Below are 27,511 nucleotides of genomic sequence, written 5' to 3'. Positions count from 1 at the left end.
CCTCTCACGGCTCTGGAAACAAGTTTGCTCTCCTGTGTTCGAATTGACTACCTTGGACCGCTGCCCATCCCTGTTTGCCCCAAGTAGCCTTAAAGTAAATACACACAATAGGTGTTGGCATACATTTGCATTCCACCATCCTACAGGTGGTTGTTGAGGAAGGAGAAGGAAATCCTTTGACCACATTAAATAGCTGCCTCTCAAGAGCGTAATGTCTTGGCTCAAGGGCAGCGTTTCACAGAGCACTTTGCCTAAATGTAACCAGTTGGTGCAAGAGCCTTTCCATTAGGCAGACTGGATCTTCAGTGTCCGTCCCTCTTACTCACCACCCCTTATAAGAAAATAAAAATTGACTGACAGACTCCAGAGCTTTTTCAGAGTACCACTTCAGCCCATATAATAATGGCTCTGATTGTCCCCTTCCCAAGGTCCATGCCTGAGCCATGTATGCTTCTTTCTGGAAGTCAGGTCAGAGGCGCCTGCAGCAGCATTCCATCCTCTTACCCTCTCCCCTCCCTCTCTTCCCCCCTACCCCCCTCCAAGGCACCAGGATCCATTGTGGGCAAGGGGGTGGCAGCTGTGCTGACTAGGGAGGATCTGTTATCTTTTAGCTGTCCCTATCAGGAATACCTAGAAAAGATGCTACAGTCCTACATTGTTGTGCTGTCTCAATTCTCTCCTGATGTGGAGGTTGCTGTGATTTTGAGGTGTGTCTGATAGTGGTTCTTCATTGGAGTTGTGTTGCCAGGGTTTTAGGGGGGAGGGTGTCCTCCAGGAAACTTACTCATTTCAGAGATGTGGGGCATCCCATTGATTTCTGGGGATTATGTGGGGGGCTACAGGACAATATGAAAGGTCTGGGGATGTTCATGGAGACTTTCTCCAAGATCTCCTGCAGGCCTTTCTATGGAAGGGGGTGAGATGACCTGGCCCAGTGAAAGGTGGAATCTAATAAATTCTGTTAGTCAGGGCATAGCTTCCTGGTATTTGTATCATGTTCATTAACCTGGTAACTGAACACATTATCATTGAGTCCCATTCTTTCCCTTTCTCTCCTGCCTGGATCATCCTGCTTTAAGGGGAGGAACTCAAAGGACAGACTGTGTTCTCTTAGGTGTGCTTTGAAAGGAGGATTCTGTGTGTGTGTGTGTACATGCTACAAATAAAATATACTAGCTTAGGAGGCTACTTAGTTCATAGAATAGTTCAATGTGCTGCAAGGCAGGATACCTGAGTTCTACTCCCAGCTTGGTCACTGTGAGACCTTTGGTAAGTCACTACACCTCCTTGCCTCCCTTGCCTCTTCTGCAATGTGAGGCTCACCTTCCTTTGTAAGATGCTTAGAGATCTGTAGATGAAAAATTTGTTTTATATAAGGTCTTTGTTAATTATTCTAATGGCTTTTTTCCCCTACAGAACATCATTACCTGCACTGATGTTTTCTAGGAGTGATTTCAGTGTGTGGAGTATATTAAAAAAATGCATTGGACTGGTAAGTCATTCTCTGCAGTCAGAGGAGACCCAGCTTTGATTCCCCAGCATTCTTAGCAAAATGTTTATCTTAAAGGGAGGAAGATTAAGTTTGGAAGTACAAAAATGCAAAACCAATGGCACCCAAACAATGGAGTATTCTGCTAGTGCTGAAGAACTTGAAAGTGATGGTAGACAAAAGTGAAATTGACTAGTTTTATTGCTCAAGCTGAGAAATGCCAAAAGTAAGCAGCATAAATTTAAAAATTTTAAAATCTCTGTTCTCTGTAAGGTAAGATGGTGTTAACAATTTATGTCAGACTCTTTTTAACTTCTAACTTTTAATCTGTGTCCTTTAGTAAACTAAGGATTGATAAACACAATTTCTGAATAATACAGTATTTGACATTTTATCACAGCTGTTTATATTGGCTTGAATAGATTTATTAAAGAAATATTTTCATTATCTGACCCAGTAGTTGCGTATGTCGAACTGATAATTTCTTACCATTTTACAAGTAATGCCCTAAAAGACTTCTTCAAACTTGTATTCAAACTTCTTCAAAATTACCAGTATATTCTTCAATTTGTATTCTTCAGACGTGGGTTGAAGAATATAAAATTGCATAGCTCTACTTGTTATTACAACAGTTGTCAAAATATAATAATTTGGGGCTTTATTTTGGCTTTTGCATAGCTTAAGGGGATGTGATACACCAGGAAATTTCACTTTCAGCTGAATGATGGAATAAGGAAATTTGTAATCTCTCCTATGCCCTGTTTCTCTATTGAGAGAGTTCATGGTGTAAACTCAGGCTAGTGGGCATGATCTGAATTGGGTCACCTGTTTATTTTTGACACTAAGGATTAAAGAACTCTAATTAGCAGATACCAATGTAAAGGACACTTGATCTCCAATCTTAATAGTCATCACTAACATTTTCTTTAATCCTTTCAAAAATTTGCAGTCACTTATTGCAGTGCTTGCATCTTAATGGGAGGAGAAAATCCTTATCTTATCAATGCACCTTTTTTAAAAAATGGCCTCTGTTTGTTTGGCTAGAAAGAGGCATTGGATAGCAAAAGAGCCTGGGGTTTGATACATCTGCTTGTTTGAAGCTCAAGCAATGGGTCTCTTCATATTAGCAGTAGAGCAGGGTGAAACTTATTTGGCGAATACTAAATTGTCTGAAAAATGCATTTTTCAGGGCACCTAAAACTATTTGCGAATTCAGCTCAAATTTAGTGAATCGTTTTGATTCAACATTTTCTAAACCATTTTTTCCCCATTTTCGTTTCATTGAGGAAAAACCAGGAAAAAATGTTTTTGTTTGAAATGAGCCAAGCTGAACTAAAAAAGTTTGGCCACCGAACAGAAAAACCAGTGATTTTCTCATCTCTAACTAGGAGGTAGAATAAGAAACACTGTTTAGCTTTGTTTGTAGGGCACTGATACAAATAGGGCCATTTAAAATTTGTGAAAACATCTTCAGTCCTGTTCCCCACAAAGTTGAAGGTGTTTCAAAGTACAGTAGAGAATGTGTTGGTGGTTACAGCAATAATATTGGTTACATTTTTAAGGGATCCAGTTTATTATGCTATGAATGACTGGCTAATGCATCATCTGTTGGAAGGAAAGTTTAACCCCTTCTGCACCATCACAAGGCACTGAGTTGCAGTTACCATCTCTTTTTGGTTGCAGTGCTAGATAAGACTCCATTTGGAGCCCTTTATCAATACTCATTACGCCTCTGCTGTACTTCTAATCTCTTCCAGCCATGGTACTTAATGACCAGAACCAGGGGTCTGAGCTGGCCCTATCTTGTGTCAGTGAAAACCACTATTGCCAACCCACGCCAGCGGTCATCTTGGAAACTTGTTCTGGCCTGTTAGTAACCTAGGAGTGTGTCAAAGGGAATGACTTCTCCTTTTATCATCTAGGAGCTGTCTAAAATTACAATGCCTATTGTCTTCAATGAGCCACTGAGCTTCCTCCAGCGGATAACTGAATACATGGAACACATATACCTCATTCATAAAGCTAGCAGTCATGCGAACCCCCTGGAAAGAATGCAGGCAAGTGACATTTTCCATCTCCTCTTTGGCTTTAGAAAGGATTCTTTGTGTCCTCAAAGTCTCTCTTTAAGATGACATCCCATCTGATGAGAGGTGGATATGGCACTCTGTGGACTGGTTATAAGAAATACAAGAATTGCCCTACAGGATCAGACTTATGGTCCATCTAGTCCAGTGGCTTGTCTCTGATAGTGGCCAGTACCAGGTGCTATGGAGGAGGATGAAAACATCCTGCAGTAGTATATACGTCACCTTGTGATGGTTGAAGGGGTCACTGCAGTGGGAGGAAGAGGAGGAAAGTACAGTCAGGAACTGAACATGCCCAGGCCCATCACCTTTTTAATCGCTGTTTTTAAACTTGCACAAACCCGAGTATTTTTAGTGAAGATCTGATTATGGCTTTGAACAGCCTCAAACAAATCCATTTGCTAACTGGCATTTTGAGAGTTTTTAAGAGTGGTGTGGTGGAGACAGACTTTGTTTCCCATTCTTCTCTCCCACACCAAACCCTACATACTTGGAGTGAGCGGAGTAAGTATCTGTTAGTCACATGCTCAAAGATGTGTTGATGGTGGGTATAAACTAGTGTACATCAGGGTTTAGGTGTTACTCTGGAACTCTGTTTCTACCTAAATGAAATGTAGAGAACAAGAAACACATGGTAAATGGTGTATGATAAATACATACAGTTTAGGCCCCATCTGTGTGATGCTGGAGTTTTCCTTTATACATGGCAGCAGGATGTATTAAATATAACAAAATAAAAACTCTGCTGCTTTGCCAGGGACGCTGGTGAAAATGACTTCTCCGTAGTGACATTGGAAATGATACCTGGCTGCTGTTAGGTTAAACTAGATTCCACTTCAGTCACTGGGCAAAAGAAGGGGAAGATGGGCAGAAAGGAACAGTCCAGGTCTTTATTAGAGCTGCATGAAGAGGAACAGAGAGTAGTCAGTGTGATCTGGCAAAACTTGGAAGTGAAATATTCTCTCTCTCTCTCTCTCTCTCTCTCGTGTGTGTTACGTATTATAGATCATTATTCCTAGTGTGGGTCTGTCAGGATCTGAGAATGTGTTAACCTTAAGAAGCACACAGAAACTGCTCTCACTGATTAAAAAATGACACACACTCTTGTGTTTGGGTGCATGTGGAGAAAGGGGGGAACCTCAGGGATACAAGAAGAAGTTGGTAGAGTTCCTGAACATAAAAATTGCTATAGCACATGTTTCAGTGGAGCTCTCTCTGAAGACTGCATCCTGCTGTGTTTGTTTACAGGCTGTAGCTGCTTTTGCAGTTTCTGCAGTAGCTTCGCAGTGGGAGAGAACTGGCAAACCATTTAACCCTCTACTAGGAGAAACATATGAATTAATCAGGTGACACTGAATTCTTTTAATATCGTTGAAGAGGAGGGATGGTTGGTGGTCAGTAACTTAAACTAACTTCATGGCAAATAGGAAAATAGTTTATTCCCTAAGATAAAATCAGTTCACTCTGACCAGTCATATATCTCTATAGCCACAGTTAGCTGAAAACCCCAGTGATCAATATGGAATCTGAGAGGCTAGAAGTAAAGTTCTTATTTTAAAATCACTATCTGTAGACTCATATTTTCTGAATTATACAAAGGCAGTGAAGTGTATATTATATTCTTCCCAAGAGCCACTCTTGACCAGAGACTCTTAATTACTGTAGCGAGTGCCTTATTGATGATATACTGTGCGAGTAGATTGAGACGCTTTAGTCTGGTCAATTGTCCTGTAGATCATATTTGAACCCAATTTGCCAGAGGTGGATTACTATTGCCCAGCAAGCTTTGGAATTGCCAGGAGTTGCCCAAGTGAAATTACTTCATATGCATTCCCGGATTGATAGTACTCAGTTTGTGATGTTGTTTTCATGGTGGGGGACGCGTGTAAGCATTTATTAGTCGCCATACATTCACTATGGAGACTATGGGATCTGAGTTCAGGTTTGGCCTAAAAATCCTCAGGCACGTTTTCAAAAATTGTGATCTGTCTTTTATTGCAATTTTAATAAGTCCCTTCTTGAAAATGTTGACTACATAATATTTTTTTTTCTCTCCCCCTGCCTAGGGAGGATTTAGGCTTTAGGTTTATATCTGAACAGGTCAGTCATCACCCACCTGTTAGTGCATTTTATTCTGAAGGCCTCAATAAGGACTTTGTTTTTCATGGATCAATCTACCCCAAATTAAAGTTCTGGGGGAAGAGCGTAGAAGCAGAGCCCCGTGGAACAATTACTTTGGAGCTTCTAAAGTAAGTATAACCAAAACCTTTTTTTCTGTTGGACATATATCCCTTAACTATATTAAAAAAATAGTAAATGCTCTAAAGGACCATTTTATTTTTATATAGATAGATAGATCTCTCTGTCTCACACACACACACACACACACACACACACACACACACACACACACACACACACACACACACACACACACACACACACACACGTGTGTGTTTGTGAGATATATATGTGTGTGTGTGTATCTGGGCCATGACTGCCTTGAAGAAGCATTCAACTAATTATGAAACTTTTCTTGGAGTGAGTGGAAGGAGGAGATACTAGGGATTTAAACATGGGCTATTGCTCATCAGTTAATTCCAGGGCTTTGTTGGAAGGATGCCATGGTCTTGCAGCTGTAACAATTTGGCCCGATTTTATTCAAAGGCAACTGGCATTTCTTGAAACCAAATGGTATTTAAAATGACTTGTTCTTTAAATTTTGTTAGGTGCCTTTAAAAAAAAAAAACAACAACAAAAACTACTTTGGCTGAGATAAACGATGCCACGTTAATTTCATTGGGAATTTTGCCTCTAAATCCCCCAGGTGGTTTGATAATGCCAACACTGTGTATATGTAAACTATATATAACTTCTCCAGAACAGATACTGTATGCCATGGTAAACCCCAGGAATTCAGGTACATTTCTACCTACCGTTAGACATGACTCGTCTATTTGTGTACAGAGGCCTCTTTGTTGAAACTAAATCTCTATTTCTAGGTTATTCCCAGGTTCATGTCTGACTGAGAGCATATTTTACGAAGGAAGTGATTTCATAAGTTGTTTTGTAGCATGGCCGAGCTATAATTAAATTAAAAGGCCTCCCTGGACTTTTCTGTAAGGAATTGATGAATGCACTGAGGATGATAGTGAAGTAAAAGTCATTCTGGAATTGAGCACTTTGAGGTGGTTTCATAAGAGCTCTTAAACAGATGTAGATTTAGAGAAGTGGTTCTGAAATCTGCTGCTTTTGTGAAACCTTTAAATAGACATTTGGTTTTAATAAGGTGGTGACTTGCTTACCTTATAACAGGTTAACTTCCATTGGAGATTCTTGTCTCAGTGTAACTCTATGCTCTTAGTTGATTTTCTGACATATACGATGATATCTGATCTTTCTGAGGAATATAAAACATGAGCTGCTTGGTATCTGAACTGTGTTGTGATGAAAACAGAATAATTGGGCAGCTTGCCTCTGTACCCCAATTCCTTGGTTTGTAGATAAATTATTTTAATACATTTTAAAATATAGACTACAAACATTCAACCAAAATAAAAGCTAGTAATGGAAAAATTGCCTTTAATTAGAAAAGTGTTTCACTAACCTCTTGTGGTTTGATCAGTCAAAAGAACAAGTTGAGGTTCTGTGCTATTCCCTTCAAGGTTTTTTAGGGTTCTGAACTGTTCAATGCTGAACTTCTCCTGTGAACACACTAGGCTCTCTATTGATCTAACCAGACCCGTAAGCATACCAGCAGTATTGTGCAAGGATTCATTAGAAACCAAATGTGTTTAATAAACTCTCCTGTAAGTAAACATACATGCTGCTTTTGTGTTAGTCATGACTACGCTTTCAAAACATCCGTAGTTTGATTAGCAGCCACCTTTCACCAACCCAAATATTAAATTACATTTCAAGTGGTAAACTAGGACAGGTGAATGTTGCTTCGATTTGTTATATTTGTGGGCCATACAAATGTTGTCACCCCAAAAACCGCAGGATGAATAGAAATATTAATGTGCTCTAGTTTCTTATGCCACGTAAGCCTTATATGAAAATGCAACTATTGTTCTAAAATTCACTGGAGACAGTTTGTCACTAGAGGAGTCAAACTTTAAGGCTGTGTCTATGCAGTACTGGAAAATGACCAGTCAGAAACATTAAGAAAAGTTTTGTTCAGTCGCTTCTTGATATAAGGTGAAGGTCAGAAAGTGGTTGGTGCTTTAATTGTTTGCTCTTGCTGCCATTATAGCAAAAAAAAATTTTCTTGTGTTCTCTGTGTAAACAGAATTGAGAGAGAAAAGTTTGACTTACAATATTACTAAAATGTCTTAATTGCTTACAGTGTTAAATCCAGACAGTATTTGCTTCATCAGTGTTGAAAGAGGGATAAAAGATGACTTCACGGCAGAAATATGACTTGGCCAAGCCAGTGAAAATAGGAATCCAGTTGTTGACAGATTAACAGTTTGACCATTTTTAGAAACATTTTTTTTGGAGGGGGACTCGAGTCAACAAACACTGTCTTTGTAAAGTTGGTGCTACAGAGCATGTTTGATACAAAACGATGCTGAGAATTTTAGTGCTAGGATTTTTTTCATCAGAGTAACTCATGGTAAAAAAAAAATAGGGATGAAGTGAAAAGATTGAATTAAGGATTAAATTAGATTGTGAACATAGTTAAAAAAGTTTGAAAATAGTGTCATGGACTCAGTAACAAAAATCCTTTTTTCCCCTTCAGATAATGAGCTGGCATTCTATTCACGTATAAGCCCTACACAAGAAGGTTATTTTTCTGGTGTCAGTAATTGCATAGCTTGTAGAATCAGGGAGGTATGAGCTCTAGTGACTAATGACAAAACTCCTACTGACTTCTGTGAAAGCAGGTGCAGGCTTCAAGGGTCCCTACATGTTGTGAGGGTTTTGTTTTTTGTTGTTTGTTTTTAGGGGGAAGATTGCAGTGATTTTTTTTTTCCAGTTCGTTCCCCCAGAACTCATTTAAGATAAAGGATCTGATGTGTCGTGTGCTGTCCCTCCCCCCCTGACTTGTAACTCTGCACCTGCAGAGCCCATTGACTTCCACGTCTCTGAAACTAGGCCCAAAAGCATTTACCATCATGTGCTTGTGTGAAAACCTATCTGAGTGGGTTGGTCTGCCTAGTTCCTAGTGGAGAGATGTCCATGTCTCTATCAAAAGTGGTCATGACCAGTATCCTTGATGGCAGCCTCAGCAGAGATGTTCATATTAAATAGTCGTGAAGAGGGAACTACTTTCTTGTCTTTGACAGTGGTCTCTCTTGGTCATGGCGGTGGCAGGGCTACTTGGGGAAGGTTACAGTGTGGCTTCCTGTGGCTGAATAGACTTCAGTGTGTAGGGCTGTCAGTGAAAACCCTCTTGTGAGCATCAGATCCTCTTAAAATATTAAAAATGTCTTGATTGCTACTGATGCCCTGCTCCAGAGCTCATGTTATCAAAGGGCACACATTTATAGATGATTCCATAGGGAATTTCCTCTTTTCTCAATCTTTTTTTTTTTTTTTTTTTTAAATCACTTACTAATGTCTAGTGAGATTCAGATAGAACACACTGCCTTGGTTAGAAGGAAAGTCTGTATACTTTAAAAAAATAAATAAAGCTAAGTAGATACTGTTCAGTGGGGTACTCTAAGTGTTCCACCCCACTACAAGATTCAGGGCAAATTAGAGTTTAATGCTGTTTTCACCTTCTATCTTTAGTTCAAGAAGTGGATTTAGTTTCCTGGCATCTGACTTCACTTTTCTGGCTTCTTTCACAGACATAATGAAGCTTACACGTGGACAAACCCAACCTGTTGTGTACATAACATAATTATAGGTAAACTGTGGATAGAACAGTATGGAACAATAGAAATTGTAAATCACAGGTAATATTACTCATTATGAAGCTATGAGCACTGGCCATTACAGAGACTGATAAATGGTAATCATAGATCCAAAAGCCTTTGCCTTTGTAATGGATCATATAGGTCCAAAATGTTATCTCCTGTTGATCTGCTGAAAACTGTCTAAATTATTTATTCTTCCAAACTGGTTAAGTAGTTTTTTGTGTTTGAAACAAATATCAAAACAGCGATAACACATGATTATGCAGAAGTCTGGATGGGATACAGAATCTTTCAACTCCAGGTCACTGGTTCAAACCCCACTTAGTTGATAATGAATTGCCATTTAATGGCTCTGCAGTGAACTATGTGTAAGGTGCAGCACATCATAAATCACCATCACAGTGGTCAATAATGGGCACAGTTATTTCAGTTTCCTGAATTTAGGCTAGGAATCCTGGCTGGACGTCTGGCTGTAATGTAATTTGGCAGTAGCACTTGAGTGCACATTTACAGTGTAAGCTACCTTTTAGTAGCTTTTTCAGCTTCGTGTGATTAGCTCACCATAAAGGTATTGATAGTGACATAATAAATACCCTGGGTAGGGGGACAGCCCTTTATTCCTTTTCCTGTTATCTCCTAGTGACTCCAGTGAGTTTTATATGCACACTTTATGCAGAAATCACCCATTAAAGTCTTTATTTGGTTTTTACAAGCTCTCAATATTACCTCTTATGCCTGTCTTAGAATAAAAAAGAGTAACAAAGACTTCCAATAATCCAGTGGCTTTTACTACCTGATTTCTAATATTAAACACAGGTCTAAGTGATTTCATTAAATAGTGTTAGTTTCATTTTAGTAAAGTAAATGCATTCGTGAACACCACACTTCAGACATTTAGATGCTGGGTTTCTAAATGGTGCACTTGTTCCCTTTACAGTACTGGAGATAAATGTATCCTTAATTTTAAACCATGTGGACTGTTTGGGAAAGAGCTTCACAGAGTAGAGGGTCACATTCAGGACAAAAAGTAAGTGGAAAGTCTCTCTCTCTTTACTATATGGGCACCTAGTACTTTCTTTATAGCACTAGCTTGTTGGACTGACACATGCTCAACATGACTGCTCAATTTTTACATTGGTACAGACTCCGCCCATTCTCATTCATTTCTATTTTCTGGGTGAGCATTACACTTACTGGTTTTAGAATGCGCATTTCAGTCACTATTAGCAAAGTTTTAATGCAATTTGCACCTTGGACTTTAGTGCAGCAATCTGGATTTAAAGGAGACGTATCCAGAGAGAAAACAGAGAATAATACAATTGCTGACTCTGTCCTTTCCTTAATAATGTATTAAGACTTCTAGCCTTCATTTAAAAATATTAAAAAATGCTAACAGCTGTATCCCCAAACACAACCTGTTATATAGCTGTTAGTCTTTATACACCAAAATATCAGCTTTATTGCTTCTATAATCAGTTTAATGGAAAATAGCACAGGACTGGATACCATAGATGTTGGGATAAACTGAGATGTTCATCTTTACATTTATGTTCTGATAGATGGCTTCCCAGAAGTTTGTTGTAATTAGGGGAAAAAAAAACCTGAATATAATCTGGATTAAGTCATGCTGATTTTAATTTAGTTTAGAAGTTATAGAAATTGAGCAGCAAAAATAAATCTCCTTTCCTCTATAAATAGCAGGAAGAAGCTCTCTGTGATCTATGGCAAATGGACAGAATGCTTATGGTGTGTCAATCCTGCCACATATGATACTTCTAAAAAGAATGAAAAAAGAGGTGGAGACCAGAAGAAAATGAAGCCGGTAAGGTTTTAGTATATTGTTCAGGAGAGAGCTGGTGTTGCTGTATGTCGCCCATTTGAAGGAAGCATCTTCAGAAAAGCACAAATTTCTTGTTAGAAGAACATCCGTTTATGTGGTTGTGGTGAACTGATAGCCATAATGGTGGATATTTTTCATAACTAGGGCCCTGATACCAGGAAGTGATGAGTACTCTGAACTCCCATTGACTTCAGTGAAAGTGGAGGGCATTCAGCATCTCACAGGGATTGGTCATGGAGATTGGGGTTGATATTTGGTGATTATTGAGACTGAGTTACAGCTAACTGTGTGCGCTAGTAAGGGAGATGGCCGTATTGCCAACCTCAGGCATTTAAAAATCTGCACAAAAAATCAAGTGAGATTTTAGAAGTTTGGCTTTTTATTTCTCTTGTGTTTTGAGCCTTTAGGGTTCACGTTGCAGAGAAGAGCTTAAAAATGAGGGCTATAAGGTTTTTAAAGAATCAAATTTATCTTCCCATTCTGAAGAAGTTGCATTTGGAAGGCGAGTTGCTCAACAGGAAGCCAATGGAAAGCATTCACAAGGATTTTTTTTAGAGAGGAATCTTGAAAAGTAAGCTTGAGCTTGATTTGAATTCAGAATACCATCTATTACACAAACTGAAGCATATCAAACCAAACACCACATTACTGGATTAAATAGATGTACATCATCTAGATAGACACACAGTTAAAAAACAAATAAGAAATTGTGACATTTTCAGCTAGGTTGTGCTGGACTTCCCTGTTGATGATCATTATTATTTTTCAGGTAGTCTCTCAGGGATGAAATCCTTTTGACCTCTCTGCAGTTTAGCTCTGGAAGGCCCAATTCACAGTGATTCCACTATAGAGGGGACTGGTGGCAAGAAGTGAGAGTTCAGAGTGCAGGGTTGAAGGTGGGCCAAGGGAGGAATGATGTGGGGTGGGGGAGACCTAATGATCCATGATTTGTATAGATCTACTGGATACAGACAGTATCTGGGGCAAGATCACACTGGATGAGCTATATCTGTAGCTGAAAGATGGTGGTGGCAGAGACTGTGGTTAAGTTGCACACATCCTGTTTTCAGATTTGGGAGGAGGAATATTTCCTCACTGCAGATTGCAAAGCCGATTTATTCAGATGTCACCCTGGGAGTGTGAATTTCATTTGTACTGTGTGAAAGATGCAGTGCTGCAATCTTACTTTTTTGTAACCAGATTTTCCTTGGCTGTAAATTTTTGGTTGACTGTCGCTAGTGGCTTGTGAGACTTGCATACAATCAGTGGGGGAGGAATAGTTCAGTGGTTTGAGCATTGGTCTGCTAAACCCAGGATTGTGAGTTCAATCACTGAAGGGGCCACTTAGGGGCAAAATCAGTACTTGGTCCTGCTAGTGAAGGCAGGGGGCTGGACTCAATGACCTTTCAGGGTCCCTTCCAGTTCTATGAAATAGGTATAGCTCCATATATTTAAATTTTTTAATGGGTGAAAATTTATAATACCATTCTTGAATGTCTTTAGTGTTTGATATTGAAATAATGGCACTACCTCTGACGGTACAAACTTACCCCCTCTCGCATGTTAAGGCAGGAGAGTATTTTAATTACAATTTGGCCAGCGGATGAGGTCTGTCTGATTGGTGGTATCCCGGAACCTGCAATCATACCTTTTCCAATTCTAAATGGAAAAAAATAAAATATCTGGACAAAGGAAAGAGGAAACAGCCTGTCTTTCTGTATTTTACTCTTGCTTTTCAAAAAATTAAAACATTCTTATGGTAATGAAACAAAATGCCATGCAATGTCACCTTCTCCAAAGGAAAGGATCCTTTTAAGTATCGTCACTGTTGGGTTTTATGCCTTCTGTTTAGGGAGCCATAGAGCTACCTGATATGATAGGGGTTATGCACAAGCAGCACATATAATGCACCCTGTGTTTTAATGATTGGAAAACTGGTGGGCCAGCTTCACTTTAGACTAAGAACATTTTCTTTTCCACTGCATTTTACAATTCATGAAGCCTGGTTCCTTTTCAAGCTTTCTAGTCTTGTCCTGAGAGGAACTGTTACATTTATTTCCTAGAATATCTGAAATTAGCTTCCTTAATTCTGTTGGAATAAGATATTATTTTTTTTACCACCTCTTTGTAGATTGTAAGAGATGATGGGTGTAAAAGGGTGGGACCGGGGCTCAACCCTCCCTGAGGGCGGAGGGGAGCCACACCGGCTCACCACACTCTGTCGGCCTGGGGTCCGCCCCTTGCTTCAGGGCTGTGCGGCGCCACCCAGTCACTTGGGGGCTCAGACCCTCTGTTGCAGGGCTGAGCAAACACACACGGTCAATAGGTGGCTCAGGCCCTCTGCTGCAGGGCGGAGCAAACAACCACCAGTCTAGAAGCCCAGGCCCTGAGGGGAGGGCGGGGCAATAAGTAGTTCAGGTATATAAGGCTCAGGGCAGGGCAGCAAGCGGCTCAGGCCCTTCGGAAGGGGCAGAGCAAACAAACACCAGGAATGGCCTCCCCAGGCTAGGGAGGAGGGGGAGTCTGCCACCCTTGGGAGGGGTGGCAGGGGGAACGCAGGCCTCTCATTCCACTGCGTTCCAGCCCGGGGCCCTAGCAATGGTTAACACCGCTGATGGTCAGTGGGGGATCCTGACTGAAACACACTGACGTCGGCTCAGGTGAGTCTGCAACCTGACTGGAGTTGGCTGCCCCTGGGCCACTTCCAGTCTCCCCCTCACTGGGTACCTGCCATCCGCCGGCGTCGTCCGGTGGGTCCCAGACCATGGGTTCCTCCGGGTGTTGGGAGGTCCGGTCCACTCCTCTGGATACTGGGCGTCGGGAAGTCCCGGTCCCTCCTCGGGGTACCGGGCGTGGGGAAGCTCAGACAGCTCCTCTAAAGGCCGGGCATGGGGAAGCTCAGGCAGCTCCTCCGGGTACCAAGCACAGGGTAGGCCAGGCCAGCGCTCCTCCGGGTACCGAGCGCGGGGCAGGCCGGGCCAGGCCAGCGCTCCTCTGGGTACCGGGCGCGGGGTAGGCCGGGCCCGCGCTCCCCTGGGTACCGGGCACGGGGTGGGTTGGGCCAGCGCTCCTCTGGGTACCGAGCGCGGGGTAGGCTGGGCCCAGTGGGAGCTCGGGCAACAGCGTCTGTCTTCTCCGACAGCCTCCTCCCAACTGAGCGCTGGGGTCGGGCTTTTATACTTCCCGTCCCGCCCCTTGACTTCTGGGGGGTGGGGACAGGCGGCGGTGGCGCTGTACTTCCCGTCCCGCCCCTTGACTTCTGGGGGGCGGGGACAGGCGGCGGTGGCGCTGTACTTCCCGTCCCATCCCTTGACTTCTGGGGGGCGGGGACAGGCGGCAGTGGCGCTGTACTTCCCGTCCCATCCCTTGACTTCTGGGGGGCGGGGACAGGCGGCGGTGGCGCTGTACTTCCCGTCCCATCCCTTGACTTCTGGGGGGCGGGGACAGGCGGCAGTGGCTCTGCCTGCTGCCTCGCCTGTTCTGGCTTGTTCCTCTCAGATGCGGCGGGGAGTGAGGCCTCCTCGCTACACAGGGACTTCTTCAATCAGTTTTATACTGGTAGAGCAGTGGCTGTGTAGGCAAATGCAACAGCTATATGCACCTCAACAGTACCTGTCTGTCTTGTATGGCGAGTGGGAATGTTGGTTAGAATCCTGGAAAAGTTCTCAATTTTTTTTTTGAAAGCATCACGAAATCTTTAATGACCTCTAGGCAGCCAGCAAAGATGGCAGAAAGAGCCATCGTTGTACTGTTAGGCAGGAGTCCTGGTGTAAAATGATGGCTTGTTTTAGATTGATTTAGGTAAAGAAAGAAGCAGTCAGAGGGTCTAAAATGTTCGTATCTTGAAATTATGTGCTTGGTGTGCTGCACTGAGGCATGAGGAACATTAGCATATTGCCTTGCTAACCAACCCTCAGAATCTGGTATGTGACTACACAAGACTCAGGAGTACATATGTCTTACGACTTACTGCTCACCTAGTGCATGCACCACTGTACATAACAGCGTAAGGCTATGTCTGTATTCAGAGTATGTATTCAGCCTCCCTGCATGGGTTTAAATAGCAGCGTAGATGGTGAAGCCTGGCTTAGGTAAATAGAGTACAAGCGTGCCTGAGGTTGTGGGTTTGTACCCAAGTACAACATGGCTCTATTCGCCCAGGCCATGCCTTCCTGTCTACACTGCTATTTTTAGTCACGTAGTGTGCTCCTGCCTCCCTGCTGCTGGAGCCTTTCCCTGTTGCAGGAAAAGGCTGTTGTGCGAGGAAGGGCTCTGCCAATGCCCTGCTGATGGAGCCTTTCCTCACAACAGGGAAGAACTGTGGCAGTTGCTCTTCCCCCCCCCCCCCCACTGCCAGAGTTTTCCTCACTGCAGTGAAAGGTTCTGGAAGTTGGTAGGTGCTGAAGCTTTTCTCTGCTGCCTCCATCCCTCCCCCCATCACCCTGTGCTAGAGCCTTTCACTGACACATGTAGCTACACACGGTGGTGTGAAGGCAGCTGGCTTTTCACTGTGGCATGTAGCTACACATACCCTACATGCTGCTAAAAGTGGTGTGTAGTGTGGATATAGGGATGGATGCATTACCACAGCAGAAGAGCTAATAATCGAAGACAGGAAAAATGGGCTATGGGTCAAGAAAAGGGAGGGTGAAGTAAACAAGAAAAAGATTTCTGGAAGACCATGAATGCTGATAACAGAAGGTGCTTTTGCTAGATAGAAAATAGGTGCTGTTCCAAGCATAGTAGGTAGTGTGGAAGAAGGCATGAAGTTGAGAGTAGGAGGAGATGAAGGGGCAGTATGGAGGATGAAGAAAAGCATAAATGAGGAGGAAGAGGAAAGGAGAGCAGAGATACAGGTGGGGTGAGATAATGGAAGGTCTTGAATTTGATAGAATTTCTAATGTCCTCTCCAGAGAACGCTAGGCAGAAGAGCCGTATGTAATTTTTCTCTATTCCACTATCAATTATTATTTTTGTTTCAGAGCGAAGAGGCTGGGAACGATGAGGCCGATGATATGCCAGAGATCCAAGAGACTGTGCAAGTCATACAAGGCAGTAAGCTGCTTTGGAGAATAAATTCTAGACCACCAAACTCATCACAGGTGACTAGTTCAATAAATTAGAACTCTCTGGTCATGGTGGCTTTTCCAAGACATTATCATAATGGACAAGGGTAACTGATCTTAGGTACATGGTATTCTTATGGGTAGGGCCCTACCCAATTCACAGTCATAGGATTTAAAAAAATCTTGTTTCATGATTTCAGCTAGCTAAACCTGAAATTTGACTGTGTTGTAACTGTAGGAATCCTCACCCAAAAAGGAGTTGTGGGGAAGGGGGTTGTAAGGTTAGTAGGGAGGGTTGCGGTACTGTTACTCTGTTTTGTGCTGCTGCCTGCAAAGCTGGGCCCTCAGTCAGCAGCAGCCGCCACTCTCTGGCTGCTTAGATCTGAAGGCAGCAGCGCTGAAGTATGGGTGGCATGGTATGGTATTGCCACCCTTACTTCTGCATTGCTGCTGGCGGGATGCTGCCTTCAGAGCTGGGTGCCTGGCCAGCAGCTGCCACTCTGGCCTCCCAGCTCTGAAGGCAGCGCAGAAGTAAGGGTGGCAATACCACGGCCCCCCTAAAATAATTGTGACCCTCCCTGCAATTCCCTTTTGGCCAGGACTCCGAATTTGAGAAACACTGGTCTCCCCTGTGAAATCCCTGTAGTATAGGGTAAAAGCATACAAAATACCAGATTTCATGGCCTGTGACACGTTTTTCATGGCTATGAATTTGGTAGGGCCCTACTTATAGGTAGACTTGAAAAACACCCAGAAAATCATCCTTTGATATGAGGGGAAAATAGGCAAGTTTCTTTTAGAGAGTATGTCTGTTTTGTCTGTCCTTTTCAATAAACTATAAAAACGATAACCTTGAGACAGCTCGGAATCAGAGAACCTATGAGCAACAAGCTTTCTTGATCCTCTGTAGCAAGGACTCTTCAATCACGGCAGTATCATGTTTAATTGTGCTGTGGACTCAGGCAAATAAAAAGGTGGTATTTTCAAAAGTGCTGAGCATTAGCCAACCCTGCTCTTGCTACAGTCAGTGAGAGCAGATTTGGTTCAATAAGTGCTTTTGAAAATCGCATTGTGACAGCCCAGGAAAGGGAATCAATTTACCATGATTTAAAAAAAACCAAACTTTACTATATATGTATTATATTTATTCTGTCTTAAGATGTACAATTTCACCAGTTTTGCTGTGAGTCTCAATGAGCTGGAAACGGGCATGGAAGCAGTTTTAGCTCCCACTGATTGTCGTCTACGTCCAGATATCAGAGGCATGGAAAATGGAGAGCTGGGTATGTGTATTTACTAGAGATTGGGTATTTGTTAATTCTGTCTTTTTACACCTCTCTACTCCCTGACCTTAGGGAAGATGGAAGAGAACTGGTTTGGGGTGAGGTGGCTGTCCTAAGGTTTTCACCCACCTCTTAATTCTGGGCAATAATTATATTTCCAGGGTAACTTTTTGTTTTTATCTCCACAATGTGATCGATCATGAATGTTACTCACTCCAGAACAGTGTACATGACTGTTTTTGCCAGCAGAGTCTGGCAGTGTAAGAGGCCAAGATAGATTCTGAATACAGATATCTTATGTTACAGCACAATTGGAAGCACACACTGGGAAACTGGTCAGAGAGAGTCTCTCTTGCCCTGGAGCTTGCTTGGAATAATATGTAGGGTGGAATAACAAGAATGCATCATGTACTGCTTCTGACTGTATCCAGTTTGAGTCCTTACCCCATCCAGTACAGTGTTTCTGACAAATGAAATACCAAGTTTAGGATTCCCAGTATATTTGTTTAGATCATCTACTCCTCTGGTGTGCTGCTGCCTAGAAGGGGTCAGAGGTGACTGTTTTGGTTTAAAGAGAATGTGTACAACAAATGCTTTCCTGTGCTTACAGTGAATTCAATTTTATTTCTCTCCAGCCTTTCCCATGTTTTGTTCTTTTTGTCTTTATTTTGCAATGTAACCGGTTCCTATTTAAATGTTTGTTAGACCTGGCTAGCAAAGAAAAAGAGAGACTAGAAGAGAAACAAAGAGCCGCTCGTAAAGAACGTGCAAAAGATGAAGTGGAATGGAGGACAAGGTAACTATAGGGGAGGGGAAGAAAGTTGGGCATGTAGTTAAGGTTAGCGAATGGTTTGGCTTTACTGTTTGATTCCTCTTTGCACTACAGAAAAATTTATAGTTTCACTTAAAGCCCTTGTGGGGAAAGAACATTTGAAAAATGCAATATGAAGTCAAAATTGTAGATTATTTCATCCCAAAGTACCCATATTGCTGTAAATAAATTGAGGCTGAAACTTGTCACAAGAACACCAAGGGAGTGCCAAAGTCTTTTGCCTACTGGGGTTGGCCTTTTTACTATAGGACAAAAAACCTTGAGAGTATCCCAAAGTAGTTCTTTTAAGAGAGGGAGATTCTGGTGGAAGGTGGCGTTCAGTGGATATTTCCCTGTGTAGTAATGCCAGCACCAAAAAATAAAAAAAGCAGCCATCCCAAGGATAGACAGGGCCAACCAAATGGTGTCCAACACACATCATCCAATGGTGCACGTTGTTACTGGGAAACAACCATTTGGGTTATATGTTCTTTACAGCAATTTATCTCCTAAAATAACCAAATGCCAAAAAATACTAATACAATGCTTTAAAATTCTAAAGCAGTTTTCATCCCTAGGTAACTTTAAAGTTCTTCACAAAGGTGGGGTCAGAAGGGGTCAGAGAGGTGAAGTAACTTGCTGAAGGTCACATGGTGACTCTGACGCATTCTTGGGAACAGAATGGAGATTTCCTGGCTCCCACTCAATTGACTCTGTTAATGTCCTTGTAATACATAAACACTTCAGTTACATTTTAAATAGTAAACAAAAACCACTGGAAAAAGAATCAAGATTTTGTATGGCCACAGAAAAGAAGCTTATAACTACGGTTAAGAATACATCTGTGTAAGGAAGAAAAGGAACATTTGGATTATGATGATTACTATTTAGGCATGTTTCAGTGTAGTAACAGGCATAAGCACTGAAAGATTTGGGTGGTATTTACTTTTCCTACTGCTAACCCACAATCAAGTCTTAGTTGTGGAAAGGTATTACTTTTCAAATTGGAAAATGATTTGCCTAACTTCGATAGTGCAGCACCACTTTGTTCAGTAAAGAAATACTTGCTAAAAATTACAACAAGAAAATTATCTTGAAATATGGTGCATCTGTTATTATATTGGTTTGATTCAAAATCTTGCCTTACAGGCATATCAGAAAGAAACTAGGCTATTCTTGCACTTTTTTTTTTGTAATAAATAGATAAAATTAAATTCTGAAGCAACAGGAGGAGATTCTCAAAGGCAAAAAGAGCAGTTAAGCACCCAACTCCCATTGAAACTCAGTGGGAAATGGTGCTTAATTCCCATTCATACCTTTGAAAATCTCTTCTAGAGCAGTGGTTTTCAACCTCTGTTCATTTGCAGACCCCTAAAAAATTTCAGATGGCAGTGGGGACCTGTAACAGGGTCAGGACTCACCACTGCTGGCACCTCCTGCTGGTTGCTCTGGGAATTAGCTCTTGTCAACTATAGAGCGCCCTTTGCAAGAGGGGTCTTGCCCATTGGCTGCTCTGCTGATTTGGGAACCGCCTTGCTCTCCACTCAGCAGTGTCTGCTTCAGGACACAGCCCTCTGGCAGTGCCCACCACTCCATTCTCACCCCCTTCTGGGAGCGTGGGGGTGGTAAAGTGACAGTCTTCTGACTTGCACCTGCCTCAGTGGCCAGCCACAACCCCAAAGGCTAGCCTCTCACTTCAGGGCAAGTTGCAGTCTGTCTCGGCCACAGTACTCTGTGGCCAGGTACAGTGCAAGTGGGGAATAGGGGGACCCACGCCCACCCGCTACTCTGGGTCCCAACCCAGGGACCCTCTAGCAACAGCCTCTCTGCCCTCCTTCTCTCCTCTCTTGTCTGATTATCTTTCCTGGGCTGCTTCCCCTTAGGCCCCTTGCACCTTCTCAGCCCTTCTAGTCAGGGACTGCAGCCTGGGAGGTAATAGGCTGGAGTTCTCTTCTGCTCCCCTGAGCCTGCCCAGCACTGCTCTGTCCAAGGTGTTACCTCCTTACCTCAGGAGCCAGTCCTCCTCCCTTGCTAGTCAGGGAGAGACTGCTCTCTCCTTTGCTAGGCAGCCTTTATATAGGGCCTAGCCTGGCCATGATTGGCTGCCTCTTTCTTTGCCCTGATTGGCTTTCCACAGGCCTTTGCTGATTGGCTGCTGGTCTGCACAGCCTCTCTGGCCTACTCCAGCCCTTCTTCTCATGGAGTGGGGCAGCTGCCTCACTACAGGACCCCTTCGGAAATCTTGAACCAGAGGTTGAAAACCATTGTTGTGTGGTAACAACAACCTTTGTTGGATCCCTTAGATGTAGTCTGCGGAACCCCTGGGGTCTGGACACCACAGGTTGAGAAGCACTGTTCTAGAGAACATACAATTGATTTAAATTATTGCTACCAATTAATACACAGAACAGCTTAAACTTGAGCTTCTACTGATATGCTGTACAAAATGTAGCTATACAGAACAGAACTATTTATTTTTCCTCTTTGTGAACACTCTTAAAAGAGGAAGAATATTTTATGCCAAAAACTGATTTGGCAATTTTAAAATATAAAGAATGTTGATGTTTAGATTTTTCCCTTTGATGAACTGAGACAGGAATGATAAAACCAGGACTATAAGGTCAAGAAGAATGGGGTGTATAAACAAGGATGGAGTAAGGTCTTTGATAAATATAACTTAAGAACTAGATTCCCTCCCCTCCCGCCCCACCCCACCCAAAAAATCTAATTGGAAAGAATAGGTTAGATTGAGAAATTCATGTGCCTTTTTACACTTGTTTGTAAAAGAAGCAAAAAATTGTTTTCCCTTTAATACATGTTTCCTTACCCACTTCATTTGCTTTTCACAGATGGTTTCATCAAGGCAATAACCCATACACTGGAACTTCAGACTGGTTATATTCAGGCGGATACTTTGATAGAAATTTCTCAGACTGTCCAGATATATATTGAAATCTCTGAACCCATCACTCCATCTCATCTGGACATCTAGTTGTTAAATTTCAATCTACGCCAGTTATTCTGGCTTTAATAGCAAAAAACAGCTTTTCTAAAGTAACTTTTAATGAAAATTGTATCATTCACAATCAAGGATTTGTCATTAATTTTGAAGGCCAAATATTTAAATGCTGTTACATCCTTTCTATAAAGCTTTCATCTGAAATCATCATGTTTTCACTAAGTTTTAAAAGGGACTTCGGTTGTCTTTTTTCTCTTTTTCTCTTTTTCTTTTTCTTAATTTTTGGTCAAAGGTATGCTGTAGCGAATAGAGTTTACAGCACCCTTTTAATTCTATAACTCAGAAAAAATAGCAGTGATATCCTTGTTACTTCACTTAGTACAGCATTAAAGAATCTAACTATCCAGAGCTTGGAACAATGGTAAATTAGTACGGTACAAACACCATCAAATCAGGCAGAGTCAGCATTCCCTGTGAAGAGCTGTATGTGACGTTTTCAAATGGTAAGCAGAGCTGAAGAGATTGGAGCTCCAGGTCTATCTCAGTATAATTCAGTAATTCAAAGGCTTGAAAAAAACCACAAAGCACAGAATCTTAGGCTTACTGCAGTTTGAAAAACCGCTACTCTGAATTGTCTGTCTTTGGGCACTGTGAGCATTACTTAAACTATATACCTGTGATAACAAGTACATGAAATCTTGTGTGTTGGGGGATGGGAAAGGTGCATTAACAAACATCTGCTTTTTAAAATTAAAATGTTACTCTTAAAATACAGAAAGCTTCAAAGAGGTTTGTAGAAACATAGAAGTTGTGGTTACAGTGTAAGATAAGATATGGGATATTGCTTGCTACCACTAGGAGGCTTGGGTCTCCAGCACTACTTTAAGAAGCTTAGGCACTGTTTATGCTTCTAGACTGACTTTTCTTTGGAAGCACTCAGTATATGTCCACAGATGGTCTTATTTGTTTTTAGTTTTATTTTGTTTTTTATGCATATTCTGAAGCATTACTGGTAACATCTGGTTGTATGTTGTTTAAAACAAAAAAACAAAACCCCAATCCATTTAAAGCTAAGTGGTGTTAACTAAAGTTATTTTAAAACTGGTATTAGATATAATCTCTGTAACCACTTGCAGTCATAGAAAATAGATTTATTTTTGTTAGCATATAAATGTTGGAACGATTTGCACTGCAAATCAGTTGACGATATCTATAAATGAATGGAGTTAATTGTTAAAGTGGTACATTTCTGAGAATGGGAGAGGGCTTAAACAATTAGGTTTAGAAATTAAACCAGTTTTAATAGTTGCTCTTTCTTTTATGAAAGCTCTCAATTTAGTAACCAATAGAAACTGGCAGTGTTGCTGGTAAGTTTACAGTCATTCAGAGATTGCTGATATTAAACACCAGCATTTCTTTGAGTATTCATGAAAGAATCAGTCTGATTTCCAAATGCATATGAGGATGTGTACTTGTGATGTCATCCAAAGACTAGATTTTGAAGTGCATTTACCAGCTAGAAGAAAAATGAAAAATAAACAAAATCCAAGAGAAACATATTTCTTTTATGTGAAATTATGCACCCAAAGATGGGAGATATTTGATATTTGTTGCATTTTGTTCATTTTTCCAGTGAAGAAGGTAAGCTGTGAAGGTTCAAAGCAATTAAGGCACAACTCTGAAATAAATTCATGTCACTGTATCCTGTTGTCAGCAATCAACTTTGTTGACCTTGAAGTCTCTTGGACATGCAGGCTAGTCTTGATGGTATTGTTTATATTGGTGTGCTAGAGAAAAAAGTATTCACTCCTGATTTAGGTACATTGGCAATTCTGATTTTTATAAGGCATAACTAATGCATATGGACAACTTAAACTACTTCTGAGCAGTTTTTTTGTAAAACTAAATCTAAAATTTAATATTTCACATACTTTAAGCCCCTTCAATTTTCTTGCAAGTAGATGTTAACATAAGGCGCACTGGACTCAGCTATCAGTGAAAACAGTGACGAGATTCAAGTTTTAAGCCATTTTTGTAACGTTTCATGAATAAAACTTGTTTAAGCTAAATACTTAAGTTTGTTCATTGTTACAGTGCTGCTTTAATGCACATACATATAAATAGAAAGTCACCAGAATGAAAAAATGCTATAGTAATATGATTGATTTTTAAAAATCCTATTTATAAATAAGATGAAAGGGGGGGGGGAAATCTTTTAATTCTGAATCACAGCTTAAGTTCAGTAGGTCTAAAAATATTTCCATTATGCAAAAATCAGTTTTTTGTTTGAGAGAGGCTATAGAGGCACACTTAATCCAAACTGTATTGTATCAGTCTTTATAGAATAAACTCGAGAAAAATGTCACCCACTACTATTACCCACATTGCATAGATCTGTTACTTTGGCATTTTTCCTAATTTTAAATCAAAGTCCAACAACTTCTACTCCCCCCCCCCCCCATGGCATGTTAATTTTCCTAAAAATCCCAAGTGAATTCCATCTTTGTTTGTTTGTTGTTGGCTTATTAAGGCTGTATCCAAAGTATTTACAAAATGCTTTCTCACTACTGATGGTTAGTGTACAGTTCACTAGCCACCTGATACCTAATGTTATATTTTGATTGTGTCTCAGTGAAAAACGTTAATGGCTCTTTAAATGAAAAACTCACCTATGTAGTTTTACTTCTTAAAACACATTAACTAAACTTTGCACCTTTTTAAAAGAGTGTCACTTTTATAACTTGATTAAACACTGACTGTATGTAAAATAACTGTATGTTGATATGTGTTCATACATCTACATAGATTTTTTTTTAAAGGAAACTACAATAGATTAAACACACACTTCAGGCCTATACATGGTGTAAAAGATGTTTGAAGTGTGACTTTCGCAACAGAGCAACTATTTTTGTGGGGAGGAAACGTTATAAATTATCTCGGCTGATCATTTTCCTTTGTATCTACGTTGATACTTATTGGAGACATATGATTTGAATTAGAACTTTAATCCCTACAAACACAGCTTTTCGTCTGCTTGAACATGCAGTGGACTCAATTCTTTGACATCAGGCTGTTGCTAGGAGAAACATAGATGTCGAAAATGTAGGTATCACAAATATACTGAAAATGACTGTAGGAAGAAATGATCTGAAAAAGAACAAATTAGTTATTTAAACACTTTTTTTTTTTTTGGAAACTCAAACAGGATTCCTTCCCCCTAAAAAAGGATGTGGGTATGTCAGATATGTTTTGAATGTTGTTCCCCACAATGGAAGTCCCACCATTACATGTTTTAAAAAACCCAAACATTAAGTAGAGGGGACAGTATGGAACTCTCAGTAAAAGGTAAATTAATCTTTGGTAAAATTTTAAATTCCAACACAAGTGAAACTCTTAAGTTTATAGCCACTGCATAGCATCTAGCTTGGTCATTTTGAGGATACACCATACTGTTGATATGGGACAACTGTTTGGGATATTGGACCCCTGTAATTCCTGGGGCCCAGATTATATAGGGAGGGGAATTATATTCCAAAGTAAATAGAAAAACCACCGAAATTATTAGCAATGGTGTCCCATTTGAACACAGTTTAAAATTCTCAATAAATTAAGAGGTGAAGGCTGAAAGGTATATTTTCTTCTTCAACACTTTGCAGTCTTGGGGTGGGGGATTGTTTTGTTTTACTTTTCAAGGATTTTTCCTAAATCTTAAAATGGTTATACAAGACTTCGGATCACTAATTTTTACATACTAATAGTCTGTGATGAAAATGGTTTGTATATGTAACCATCTGTACAGTACACATGCCTGATGTATTTCTTCATAAATGTAGTCCTTATCTCTCATGTTCAGTGTACTCAATGTATTTTAATGTTAAAAACAGTCCACACACTAAACATGCTTAAACACTACATAATTTGATAATATACTGTAACTTTGCCTCTCCGAAAACACACCTGTAGTTTGGGTCCATTGTACAATAAAGCAATATTTAAATTTATGTAAATCTAAATGGGTCTTTCATAGAATATTCATTTTTGGTATGTTTTGTAGCATGAAAAAATTAAAATGTGCTTATACTCAGAATTCCAGTCCACTTTGATTATACTTTTATGAAGCTGCTTTTCTTTTGCCTTACTCAGTTGCTGTATTCCTATTGATTAAATATTTATACACTGTGTTTGCCTTATCCATGTTGCATGAAAATATCAAATAATAAAAATGATTTAGTGAAATGGATTTATTTTTATAATATTTAACAGTCAGTACCCATCTATAACAATCAATCATTTAGCTTTTCAGAGAAGTCTGTACAGATTTGTGGACATAAATGTTAAACTGTACATCTGAATAAAGGTCATTTTGAAGAAGACATGCAATGTTTGGTATTAAATATTATTTTTTTAGGAGTCTGAAATGTTTTCCTGTCAGCAAAAAAAAAAAATCTTGATTTTAGTGCAAGCAATTGACTTGAAGTGTGACATTGTCTCAAGAATTACTGCCTAGTAAATGGCTTGTTTTTTTCTATAGTTTTATATGCTGAGGATATGACTGAAATCTGTCTGGTGGCAAGAGTGATTATGTCTCAGCCTAGGAGGTAGCAGAGAACTTCTCTGTGCAGGGAACTGCACTGTCCTACTGGAAGAATTTTCAGCTGCATCATCTTTGATTCAAGTCTGCATTCTTCTCTTGATTACAGCTACTGTCTGTATCATAGACACTTCACAAACCCATAGTGCCTTGTATTGTTCACTGAGCTCTTAGCTTGGTTAAGTGGATTCTTTGATGGGAGAAATGGTAGCTCTCACAAGCTGAATCACTGCATGAGTTCACTAGAAACCCCTGTCTCCCTTCCCCAGTGCTGACTGTCCATTTACAATTCTTCAAGGTTGATCTGCTGGTTTTTAATTCCACGTACTGTGCTACACTGATTTTTTTTGTTAACTTTTAATCAAAATGACACGCCAGTACTAAATCAGATGTTTTACAGAAATCTAATATATCAGAATTGCCTTTACAAAGCAAATGTATCCTCTCATAAAAAATGAAGTTTGATGAGACCTATGTTCGATAAAACAATGAAGAATGTCACTAATTATGCTGCTACCCTTTAAAAACTGTCCTGGATCAGCCTTTTTTTTTCCCGCCTGGGATCTGTCAGGTTAACAGGTCTATAAGTAAGCAAGTAGTTCTGTTTGTTCTTTTTTTTTAAATATTGGCAAAATATTAGCAGTAACTATTATTGTTTAAATATTTATCTGCAGGACTGATTAACATCCCCCAAGTTACTTTGGAGTGGAAAGCATTTAATCACTATAAACTGCGTGCAAACATCTAGCTTGTTTCCAAATACAGAACAGAAATATTTAACACTTCTGCCTTTTATATATCATAACTGACAATTTTGATGTCCCTGTGTAGTAACAGATCCATACTATGCTATGTATTTCTTATTCTTGAAATAGTAAGAAAATTCCTTACTATTCTTACATCTATTGCCCATAGATGTCAATATCTTTAACTTCCCTTATCAATTGGGAACAATCACTATAAGTTAGCAATCATGAAACTGCCATCACTTTTCCCCTTTTCCCTTATTTTAGTGCTGCTTTCATGTCTTAACCAGGACTAGTTTTTAAAAAATGGAATGACCCTGTTTTATGATTTCATATTGTTACAGGTCCCTACCTCCAGAATGAAAATATTCTTAAACCTCTCAATTTGTATTCATGTTGTTTTGTTTAAATTCTCTTCTCAATCAATTTGGCTCAATTGTTTTTGGTGTCATGAAATTCTGACCCTCAGTTTAAAGTGCCTTTTTATGGAGAAATGCCCTGAAGGAGAGGATAAGCATTTAAATGCTTGGGGAGCATGGGACGATCGAGTGAAGGAAATGGAAAGGAGATCAATAGATGAGGTATTATATAAAAACCTCACCCACCTTGTGTCTCTAGGTATTTATATAGTACTTAAAAAAAATGCTCAGTAGTGATAGCTGGACCTCATGCTTTGTCTTGGCCATAATGCTTAACTGCACTTAACCTTGAGGTGGAGCAAAACAGGACTCAGATTGCTCAGTCCCATTAGGTGAGATTCTTCACACCCTTGCTC

General features: G+C 40.4%; 1 protein-coding gene and 1 long non-coding RNA gene across 11 annotated transcripts in view; one reads left to right on the top strand and one right to left on the bottom strand.

The window, feature by feature from the left end:
• OSBPL2 (oxysterol binding protein like 2) overlaps window positions 1-25,772 on the top strand; it is a 54,636-nt gene extending 28,864 nt beyond the window's left edge. For all 10 annotated transcript variants that reach the window (XM_030532899.1, XM_030532896.1, XM_030532898.1 and 7 more), the window contains 11 exons: window positions 1,417-1,492; window positions 3,412-3,546; window positions 4,822-4,919; window positions 5,640-5,822; window positions 9,372-9,479; window positions 10,378-10,467; window positions 11,139-11,262; window positions 16,263-16,382; window positions 17,506-17,629; window positions 18,335-18,425; window positions 21,290-25,772. In XM_030532899.1, the coding sequence (XP_030388759.1) occupies window positions 1,417-1,492; window positions 3,412-3,546; window positions 4,822-4,919; window positions 5,640-5,822; window positions 9,372-9,479; window positions 10,378-10,467; window positions 11,139-11,262; window positions 16,263-16,382; window positions 17,506-17,629; window positions 18,335-18,425; window positions 21,290-21,392 (1,252 nt within the window). In that variant the 3' untranslated portion in view covers window positions 21,393-25,772. The remainder of the gene's footprint in view (window positions 1-1,416; window positions 1,493-3,411; window positions 3,547-4,821; window positions 4,920-5,639; window positions 5,823-9,371; window positions 9,480-10,377; window positions 10,468-11,138; window positions 11,263-16,262; window positions 16,383-17,505; window positions 17,630-18,334; window positions 18,426-21,289) is intronic.
• Window positions 3,557-9,363, bottom strand: LOC115634898. Its single transcript, XR_003996470.1, has 3 exons — window positions 7,181-9,363; window positions 6,879-6,973; window positions 3,557-3,820 (listed from the first exon to the last, which is right to left on the bottom strand). It is a non-coding gene; the product is annotated as an uncharacterized LOC115634898 (long non-coding RNA).
• Window positions 25,773-27,511: the final 1,739 nt, after the last annotated feature.

The sequence above is a fragment of the Gopherus evgoodei genome, chromosome 14 (genome assembly GCF_007399415.2).
Source record: "Gopherus evgoodei ecotype Sinaloan lineage chromosome 14, rGopEvg1_v1.p, whole genome shotgun sequence".
Classification (NCBI taxonomy): Eukaryota; Metazoa; Chordata; order Testudines; family Testudinidae; genus Gopherus; species Gopherus evgoodei.
Note: the sequence above shows the minus strand (reverse complement) of the source record. Positions and strands in the feature narration are given on the sequence as shown.